The 11,482-nt window shown below is 32.4% G+C and overlaps 1 protein-coding gene across 1 annotated transcript; it reads right to left on the minus strand.

The window, feature by feature from the left end:
• Positions 1-1,917: 1,917 nt before the first annotated feature.
• Positions 1,918-10,359, minus strand: LOC119683242 (doublesex- and mab-3-related transcription factor A2-like). Its single transcript, XM_038096881.1, has 4 exons — positions 10,107-10,359; positions 7,321-7,422; positions 4,795-5,092; positions 1,918-2,979 (listed from the first exon to the last, which is right to left on the minus strand). The coding sequence occupies exons 1-4, from the start codon at positions 10,251-10,253 to the stop codon at positions 2,135-2,137; spliced, it is 1,392 nt and encodes a 463-aa protein (XP_037952809.1). The 5' UTR covers positions 10,254-10,359; the 3' UTR covers positions 1,918-2,134.
• Between the last annotated feature and the right edge of the window lie 1,123 nt (positions 10,360-11,482).

Here is an 11,482-nt window from a genome sequence, read left to right on the forward strand (position 1 = left end):
AAAACGAGATCGTAGAGAGTTTATAAGTAAAAACAAATTTTTAAATAACTTTAAGGTGTCTATGAGAATCAGACATAATTTTTATGTCCAGATTGCATTCAGATCAACTTTCTTCGCATATCGTATCAGATCCATATATGCTGATAACACAGATTTAGGGTGTATATGACGTTAATGCCGTTTGTTACCACTTTACTCATTCAAGATATATTGTAGAAAATATACTGTACTTACAATTAATTAGAACAAAAAATATTTTTGCAAATTTATATATAATTATACGAGCACAAATCTAGAATGAAGTAAAATATTGTGTGAATCACATCACATTTTATTAATACATTCTTTGGCATCCCCTAAGATGAACATCGGTGACTTCTCGATATAAGTTTTAGTAGTAGTGCAGTATTACTTCTTATATGCCAAATATTTTCTTTGACGCTCTAAAAGGAAAGGAAATGCAAAATTCTCATTGATATAACCCATAGAGATATCAGTCTTTTAGGTAGGTTTACTTACAGGTCACTGTCAACTATGGAAGCATGCTAGAAGATTGGGTCTCTCTTTCAATTAAATCTGTCGCAGCTGTGGGGATGACGATGAGAGTGTCTCTCATCTACTATGTTTTTGCCAAGCTCTTGCACGGTGGCTACTCAATACTTTAGGGGTCCTCTTTCTTGAGGATCTTGACCAATTACAAGACCTGTCACTAAATAGCATTTTAAGCTTCGCCAAAGCTTCTAGGTGGTTTTAAATCCCGAGTTTTTCCTATATATACGGTAACAAAATGGGCCGATAGGCCTAAGTGGATCCACTAGGGATCGCCGGTATAACCTAACCTAACCTAGACGAAACATTTAAACATAATGTAAGTTACGCAAATCAATCTTTTTCTCAAACTTTTCAATTTTGGAACCAATCAAGACCCCAATTGTTATCCAGCTAAATTAGTCATTAAGATGAATGTGGCATCGGTTGATACCTGCACAGGCTGTAAATGCTTGAGTGATTCAATATCAGTTACTTCGGTATCGTTTCGAAACAAATTATTTTTATAACAAACAAACTAGTCTAGAGTATTGTTGGTAATATCACCGTTGAATTTCAGCTGATAATTGTAAAATATGAATAGAGTCTCATAGTGTAACAAATCGCTATAACGTTAGCAAATGATTTAAGTTCTGCATATAAGTGCTAACCGAGTAGAAGACATGATATCTGGAGTAAAAGCACCACGGTGTTCTTTTCCTTTTGTTAAATTAGTAAATTACCAACATATATAGTTGAAGGGAGTTAATAAGTATTACAGATTAATATCGGTTTCTTTTGTACTTCGGATAACCGATTCTTCTATCGAGAAATTTTGACAATTAGCAGTCAAACTAGTAGTCTTCTTTTAAAACCATATGCTCTCTCATTTCATTTTCACTGTAGCTCGGATAGTCCTTTGGTTTGGAGAACCTTCAACTATACGTTTTCATCGGCAATAGAAGAAATTCTGACAAGAATTGTGAACGGCACTGACAAGTATTTCAACAACATAGCCCCGATCGCTTTTAGATGCCCTTTTCGCAAGAATGGTTATGAGAGTACGAGTCCAGAAATCTAAAATTAATTGATTTATTTAGATTTTTTTACAGAACTTTGAAATCCATTAATTTTTTTTTAAAGAATTCGTATAATATGCATTTATTTAACACAGTACTTCGTAGTTTTACAATTCATAAATTTAAAATTTCATTATAATTCTTCTATACATAAAATACACAATATAATTTAAATATTTTACACTGGTAAACGATAAATTCGTGTGCAATGCGTTTTCAATAAAATCCATTTTACACTTAAAGAAATATTGAGTATACATAAAATTAAGTACATAACTAAATGAAAAATATAGCTTTGTATCGACTAAAAGACGTATTCCCTAAACGTTGTAAATTTCCTTAATATTTTGTTTTTGAGATAACTAAATTTAAAAACAAAATCCTTAATAAGTATTTTTTATTTACAATTTTGGTAACATAATGGCCAGAACAAAGAGTATTGGACTTACATATCTAAAATCACTCAAACTGCAGATAACTTATTCGAAGGGTCTAAACATGCCGTTAAAATCGGCTGAACCGTTGTTTCAATCCTGTGAGTCGCCGGCATTACTGTTTCGATCAAGTGAAGTACCGCCATTCGATTCGGATTGTTCTAGATCAGGTGCCAAAACTCCGGGCAAATAGGTGGCGCCACTGTAGGGAGCGGCAAGAAACCGTTTTGCGTGAGCTTGCATAAAAGGCGGGTAGCGATGTGTAGGAGAACCAAATACTGCAGGTGGTACAAGCGGCGAAAAAGCAGATTTCAATGGAAATGGCGGAGACGGTGGTACAGTCGGTGGTGATACTGTTACACCAGCAGTTACATTCGTTATGAGATTTTGTGATATATCCTCGCCTGAAAGCATTGCTTCCATGGCTTGTATAACGTCACCCCGATAGCGTTGCAGTAGTTGTTCTACATCGTTGCGTCTACGATTTGGAAAGACACGCATCAATACGTCAACTGGAGATCTTTGTTGTTGCTGTTGTGGCAGTGCATGATGTTGCATCGGTGGTTGGTGTTGATGTGGTGAGTGTTGGTTGTGAGATTGCGAGGGCATTGCAGCATTTAAAAATTGCGTATGATGATATGGTATGAAGCCTTGTGCATTGCCATTGTTGAATGTACGCAATAGACTTAAACTATCTGATGGTGTATTAGGTGGTGATATGGAGTCTTCTTTCTTTAAGCTCAAGTTTTCTGGTGTGGCTTCATCTGGTGCAGAATCAACATCAAGATCCGATTCTGGAGAGCTTGGTGGACCAGTTCTTGCTGGTGACAAATTCCCAGACATGTTATAACTTTTGCATTTAGTGCGTGGACTGCTAGGACTAGATTCAGAGCCTGTGTCTTGATCCGTTTCGTTTGATAACCGTGCGCGTTTGGAACCTATAAAAAATTAAAACAAAAAATTTATTAAATGAAATAATGTTTTCAATTAAATATAATAAGATATGCTCTATTATAACTGCAAGAAGGTATGAGATAAAATGCAGTGGTAATAAATGAGGTTTTTAATGTGCGTTATAAAGTAACAGATTCCTTACATTTTGAGGTATTAGAGGTATTTATTATTTTTGTTTATCATCTCATCACTGCAAAAGGTTATTGCTATTCATGGCATAACGAAGCAACTTATGCCAGAAGTTGGCGGAATATTTAATTAAATTAACCGACGAGGTGCTTCAGATCAAAAGATTCATACAATTATTCATTCATTTTTTTTATTAATATTGTTTTTATTTTCTCATTTTTCTCAAAAAAAAAAGATAAATGTATAAGAAATTTGCTAAAGTATCGAGTTTATAAGCACACAATTTCTACAGATTTATTTACACTGAAAATAAATGTGAGTCTTCTCCGCAGAGCCCACATTTAGTAGTCGCGGGAATTGTAAATATTTAATCATTGTGGGCTTGTAACATTTAAAAGTATCCAAGATACATGCTACCTGCTTGGCTAAGTACACAATAAATGCCAGTATTGAAAAAAGGAAAAGATTTTTATTAAATTTAAAAAACCGTCATTCGAAAAAAGTCATTCGATACCTTTTTAATTTTTTATTTGCTGAAGCACTTTTATTTGAAATTTAATTAAGTCCGAGATTTTTGTCGGTGAGGTACGAATAGCATAGCTTCGCGCAGAAACAAGCCTTGGAATGTGTGTATTTGCTGTCTTATAGAAATGCATGCGAGTCCTTGAGAAGGAAATACATTTGGTGCCTTTTTATTGATATTGTGTTGAATTTCATGTCAGTGTAACGATACAAACTATTTGATATCCTCTCATGTGCTCGGTGTGTCGATACCTCGGTGGAAGAGTGTTGTGCGATTTTCATTTTATTAAAATATCAAATTCGATTTGGAAGATGCTTTAAGATGCCGAGAAAACATATAACGTTTGGCTCATCGCATGAGATAGATGACAGTGATACTGAAGTAAGGACTAAAAGTCGAGTGTCAACAGTTTTGATTTGATTTGCTTGAGAAGGGCGTAGCACCCTCATAACTGACTCATATTTCACTGCAGAAACTGTAGAGCTGCGAAGTTGGATACTGGCAGTTTAATATTTTGAAATTTTTTAAATTCTCTAAAAATATTTTCATTTCAGTGGTTGAGGTTGAGTTAATATGGTAACAATTAATAATTCCACATTAAATAAAAAAATTGAATTTTTCCAAGGAGGTACCGCGTCGGCAGTTGCATGGCTGGCTGCCGCCTTTGCACTTTGCACTTTTAACTTTTTAACAATTTCCGTTTTCAATTAGAAATACCGTTGAGCGATGGGCGGTCGGCGCTGGGCGCCGGGATTTCATACAAAGAACATTTCATGGATTCTTGAGCAATAAATTCGCGTTTCTCGCATTTTGCACGTCCTTAAACTGCTACACATGTGTACACTTGTCGGTACCAACACGCTTAATACAGCTTTACGTGTCGTTGCACCTTTGACACTTTCTTTGGACTTTGAATTTACACTTAAATATACTTTTTCATACTTTAAGTAACACAAACTCAAGATGTGAACTCAAAGAGCTGCGTTGAAGAATGGAACTAACGCAGCAAAGCATAAATTTGAACTTAATAATTTTTACATACGAATCACTGCGGCCCATTTTTAAACCCTCTACCCCCGTTAACCAACAGTCTATCCGTTTTCGTTAATTATTTGTAACAAATTGCAGCATTGCGGCTACTACTTACCAGGACTGTCGACTTCTGTACGATTGGGCGAGTAATTCATTGAAATTCGCATATCGGTATCCGATTCATTGCCATTGAAAGAAATGCGATGGTTGCTGGTGTCCAGACCGTCACTTGGAGGTGATGGTATGCCCGCATGAAATACGCCATTTGGTTGTTGGGCAACTGGACTTTGTTGCTGAGATGATGTACCATTTTCTGTGCTGTTTTGTTGTGCTGATCCAGGCACACTGGTATACAATAGGCCGAGTTCTCTTGCTTCATTCTCTTCCTGTGCCTGTTGGCGGCGTAAAGCAACCTGCAAGGAACAAAAAATAATTTCAATGTGATTAGTTCTCTCTAATAACACTTAAATACGATATTTGTTTAAACTTTTATTAACAATATAATTCGCTTATAACGATTTTTTTTCATTAATTACAATAATAATGTTTTCATAATTATATTTTAATTATTTTTAATATTTTTTAAAAGAATGAAGTAGAGAATATTAAATAAAAATGCTAGTTAAAAGTAAAGTAGTGATATTTTGGGCACCGAGCACAAGAAAAAAATTATATGAATAATTAATATACTTTATATTTAAGTCCGAGATTAATACCCTATTAATATATGTAAAATAAAATTAATTAAATTATAAGAAATTCGTATTAAAAAATAATCTATATACCATATACCAGTCTGTACACATATTTAAACTTTATAAGACAGGAACAGCTTGTGGTTCTTGAAGAGATTTGAAATGTTTATACCAACTTTTCTATCTATAAATCCGTTTATTCGTTTATATATACTGAGATTTACAGAAGAGTTTCTGCATAAAGAATTCGTGGGTAAAGCTTTTCAGTATTTGTTCAAATACTCTAATCCAATTAGAGTGAAACCTAAGAGATGAGTTTTCTAAGTTACTAATTAAGAAATGGTTACACTTAAAATCATTTTGCGACGGATTTAAATGAATGACTTCGAAATATGTTCTAACTTCGGAAAAATTTCTATATGCCCATATTATTGGAATATATGCACATAATGATATACCTACATATAAGGAAGGAAGTCCTAAAACTTGTAGGAATGAGTTTATGTTAGGTTGGAGTGTGATTGCTCGTAAAAAAACTGTTTTATTACTCAACTTTGAAGGTACATCAAAGAAACTGCTATACTTGTAATTTATACTGACAACTTCATTTGAAGTGGACGATAAAGGACTGATTGCCGTATGAAAAGTCCACATATCCGCATTCTCAGAATGCATTTTATTTATTTATATTTTTTTCGCCAAAAACCAGTTTTTATTTCTGTTTATTTAAAGTCAACTCTAACTTATTTATTTATATTAAAATACTTATTAAAATTTTTAGATGATATTTAGATGATACATCCCTTTATTCGAAATTTAATATTAAAGTACTTGCTATGATGATACTCTTTTTCTAGCCTTCTAAGATAGAATAATAAAATAATTACAATTAAATGACTCTCATCATCTTCATTATCATCATTTGGCACTACACAGGTCACATTAAGCTTGTCATCTTGGAATCTACTTCCATTTGAGTTTTGCATACGTAGCACCTCTTCAGTATATAATGTCCATTTTCTCTAATTGTATTTCGGCGTTTTCACACTATACTACTCATTGTTGTCCTTTTTTGTGTTATATCATAATATATAATTAGTTTTAATTTTTGATTTTATTCTTGAGAGTAAGCTCTTGTTTTATGGTAAGTGCATGCACGATCCAGTTCATGTAAATTGAACTACATTTTCACCGACGGTCATATTTCCAATATACTCTTTAATTTTTTGTGTTTATGTGCCAATCCATTTATATGATGTGTTAAATTAAATACCCGTTGACACTTATATTATATATAACGTCTTGAGAATTATGATTAGTTTTATATATGATTTGATCAAACGTATTAATGTTGCATTTATTTAAAGTTTGGAACTTTATAAGGAAAGTCACATTATTGCTGTAAGGAATTTGAAACTAGTGTTCCTCAATATTTATTGAATCTTGTTGAGTAAGCACTTAATGAAGATACACTAGCTATCTCAATGTATATATCTCAAAGTTCCAAGTATACTCTATCACAATAAACATTGTATATTCAATGTGTTAAGTCAATATTAATATCTGGTCGTAGATATCGTGAGAGTAAAATACATTTAGTTAAGTCATTAGTTAAGTCAGCTAACTCATTGCCTTTTAGTGTTTAAATAAAATATTGTTAATGTTCTATTAAATATTAATCAGTCTAATAATGAATATGGTTTATCAACCATCAATTGAACCTAATCCTTATTCTCAAATAAGTTCAGGAAATGGGTTCAGAGAAAGATGAGTGATATAAAATACTTTTCTTCTATATCGAAGAATACTACTATATCATTTTCTCGAATACAATGATGTATAATAAGTTTTGTAATTGTAATAAAATATAATATTTCAAAAATTTAGATTGTAATTTCGTTATAATTGAGTTACACTGTAACTTTTTATTTACTAACACGACTAACCTGTGCTGCCATTACACGTTGACGTTCTGCAATTAGAGTGCATTTGGCGCAGACGCAATCTCGCCACCTGCAGTACCGCTTGTGTCCTTTCAATGCACTTACCTACAAAATAGAAAAAAAAAAAAAATTTTACTAAATAATATAAAAAAAATATTTTAGTTATTAAAACAATAGATGAGAAGATATGATTTCATATATAATATCTTCATACATATTGTATTAAAAATATGTGCATCACAGAGTTGAGAATATACATTAACATAAATTTCTATTAGTTTAACTTCTATTAGTTTAACTTCTATTAGTTTAACTTCTATTAGTATTAGACATACTAATAGACGAGGACCTGTGGTTGGCTTCTAGCATAACAATTTATGAACCCGATATGACTTTACTCCACTTAAAGATTGATTTATGTTAAATATTCGTAGAAAATTTTAGAAGATAGTTATAGGTATAATCAAAATTTCTTACAATAAAACTATTCTATCAAATATATACAGTTTCAGAACATTATGATTTATGGAACATCGCCTAATACTGCTCAAGGATACTACCTGAGTTACTGGAAATAACTATTCATCCGAAGATGCCTTAAGACTGTGAAAAATAATATTTGTACTACTGTTTATTGGAAAAGTTAAACTTAGGAAATTACTCTAAATTCATGAAGGGGGAACATTGAATTTAAAGGCCGCGGAGCTATATTCCTTCAAATAATACACACAACGATTGTGTTATCATTATTCCCAACTTCATGAAGTTATATATCAACAAATCAATTACTTTAAAGAAGTAGGGCCTCTGTGCTTGTATGGAATATTATTTTTTCGGAACTCGCGTAAAAAGACTGAATATGAAAGCATCATTGTTTTATCAAGTTTTGGATGACGAAGAGAAAAGTAAGCCTACACTGCTAAGTGCCGCTTCAACTTTTACAATTTCGGTATTTATCTTAGAATACTCTCGGCAGATAGGAAAACTTTTTCGATGTTAGAATCGGGATGTTTTTCAAAACAGAAAAAACAGGGGAAAGTCGCACTGTAAATGATAACATTCAAAGACATCTGAATTACTTTTATTTATCTCATATTTAAATTTAATTTAGATTTGATTTTGGTTTAAATTGAATTAATTTTTGCTAAGAAGTGATATAAAACTATTAGAAAGTCAAAAATTTGTATAAGTTACCGAGCGTTCCACGTACCGAGTGGAATAAAGGCATTGATTGGAACAAATACATATGATATTCTAGTTCAATATAAATTATTAGAATTTTCAATCCCTACTTTTTAATTTAAGGACTTAAAAGAGAATAAAGAAATCCTAAGCTATACATCTTTTTTATAAGATAATTAGTATTATCATATATAATACATATATTCTGAAAGCTTTGATTGTTAATATATAAAATAAAAATGATTGATATAAATTGTTGGATATTACAAGAAATTTTTTCTGTGATAAAAGTTATATTGTTTTACGAATCAATAGGAGGTGAACATTAAACTATATATTTCAATCAAACTAAAAACAACTTAAAGCCAATCGATATAGAGTCGAAAGTTTATGTAGCATTATTAGTCTGATGTGATCCTACAACAATAGATGTTTTTAGGAAAAAAATCTTTTGGTATCAAAACAAGGTTTTATATTCGTATGTACTATAATTGACTTATAAATTTATTCTTTTATTGGATGAAGACCTCCTTGACTACGTTCCGAACATTTCAAGTGTATATCCAAGGAGTATCTAACTGAACTTAGCAAATATTATATTTTATTGAAGTACGACAAATTAATATACGATTTATTGTGTACTCCGTAATACTTAGCCATGGTCCGGGTGGTTGCAATAAATTTCTTTATTGACTAGTTCGAAAGCTAGTAAAATGTAGTTTTAATATCGAACAGTAGGGAATATATAAAGGCAAAAAATACAGATAAGTAATTGGGAAAGATATAGCAATATACTCTATATGCAATTTGTTAATAATATGTTGACAGAAACTATCTTATGATATCTTCATCTTTATCACAACACAGATAAGATGTTTGAGCAATGATATTCATTCAGGTTACATTTGAACTAGCACTAGAAACATTGCTTGTATAATATTATCAAAATCCAAGTATATTCAAGAGAATATACTTATCTTAAAAAGTAAGATAAATTCTAAAAACCTACATAAAGTGAAGATTTGAAATAAGGGGATATCCATAAAGAGTAATTGTTTGGAAATAGAAAAAAGGTATATATTGACTACTTTATCATAATTTTTAAATGTGCTTGTACAAAAATGAGACGAATGTTCATCAGTAGATTTACTGGTTCCATAAGGGGTTCAGATACCTATGAAACTCAAATGAAATCTCAGTGTTTCAAAGAAGCTTTTCGTACACCACAATGGACTTCCCAATCAGTGCCATAAAAATTGGTTTTTTTGTAAATCAAGTTGAAAAATGAAAGCTGGGATGTCTCCGATCCTGTTGACTTTATGAGATAAGAACTAATCTAAGATGACTTTAGGCACTGCCAATGAATTTGAAACTGTAGCGAGAAAGCAGCAGCAGTAGGAGAGAGGGTAGTAAGGGAAGCGCCTACGTAGCAATGAAAAGAAAAAGAAGAAAGAAAAAGCTTCCGTTAACTATTTTCATATTAATTTGTTTCCTAACAATGCTATTCATATGCTATTCTAATCTATTGCTATTATAAATTTCTGATCTCGACTTGGGGATTACTTTTGGAAATGAATATTACTAAAGGTGGGAGAAAATCATCTTACCACTCCGTGGTTTCTGCAGCGTGCGCATTTTGGAGTGCGCTGATATCGTTCCGACGCGGCTCGTAGGAAAAAAGCTGGTGGTAAGGCACCTAAAACAGGGTGTTGCGACATTAAATTTTGCATATCAACGCCGCTGGGTAAACTCATAATTCCTTGAAAATCAATTTCGAATAATTATATCTTTCAGATATAATTTCCAATTTATATATATATGTATATTATTTTTTTATTTACACACTTGAGTTTCTTTTAATTGGAGACACAACTTGGAAACATGACACATTTAATAAAATAATAACGAGTATCGCAATTAAGTTAATCACAGTTTAAACTTTGTTCAAATAGTTTCACAATTATTGTCACTTTTCAAGTTAATAAATTTAATCAAAAAAGAAACACGTAATAAAATTTTATTTTTTTTTATCGAGTTTCGCGCAAGTCTTCTGAAAAATGTAGCAATTTCCAATTAATTAATTAAATTGAATGTTTCAATTTTTTTTTTAAAAAATTTAATTTTTAATTTGATTTAAACACGCCCGATGACGTCGTACCAGACTCAGTTCCACTTTGCAACTGTGTATGATTGAAAGTTGGTAGTACCGGATAAGCCCAGTCAACGAATACAATAACTACAAAACAGAAACAAATACACAAATACACAAATACAAAAACAAAAACAAAAACAAAAACACTGTAATACAGCGAAATACAGAAACAAGTGAGGGTTGAAAACTCACAGCACGTCATTTGGCCTAGTGAACAGCAGCCAGGCGTAGTACAGCAGTACAGCCGTACAGCGCAGTAGAACATAGCAAAACGAACCAAGGCAAGGCAAGGCAACGCAAGGCAAAGCAAGGCATGGTAAGGCAAGGCAAGGCAAAGTAAGGTAAGGCAAGGCAAACCAGAAGGCAAGCACTTCCTTCTGCTGTAAGCAGCGGCAATTGCAGTAGCAGAAACAACATCAACAACTGTGACAGAAACAACGACGTCGTTAGCAGGCGTCACACTATTCAAAAAGTTTCCAAATTCAATTTGGTACTGTATAAAATATGAAATTGTTCGCCCGGTGGAGTGGTTGATCGTGGCTTTCTTTCGTTTCGTTTACATTTACATTTACGTTTACGTTTACGCTTATGTTTTCAATTTCAATTTCATTCTCAACTTTATTTTGTTTTATTTGAGTTCATATACGTTTTAGTACTTTTTATATTTATTTCTTGTTACAGCTTTCTTCATCTCTTTTGTACCTTTTTTGTTCGTGCTCGCGCCCCGCGGTACTTTAGCAATATAACACATTTAATGTGTGTGGTAACCAACCAAAAACGTTTCTGCATCCATCTGCTTGCTGGTGCCAACAGTTGGCGTGGCGGTGGTTG

This window comes from Teleopsis dalmanni, chromosome 2, assembly GCF_002237135.1.
Source record: "Teleopsis dalmanni isolate 2A chromosome 2, ASM223713v2, whole genome shotgun sequence".
In the NCBI taxonomy this organism is placed as follows: Eukaryota; Metazoa; Arthropoda; class Insecta; order Diptera; family Diopsidae; genus Teleopsis; species Teleopsis dalmanni.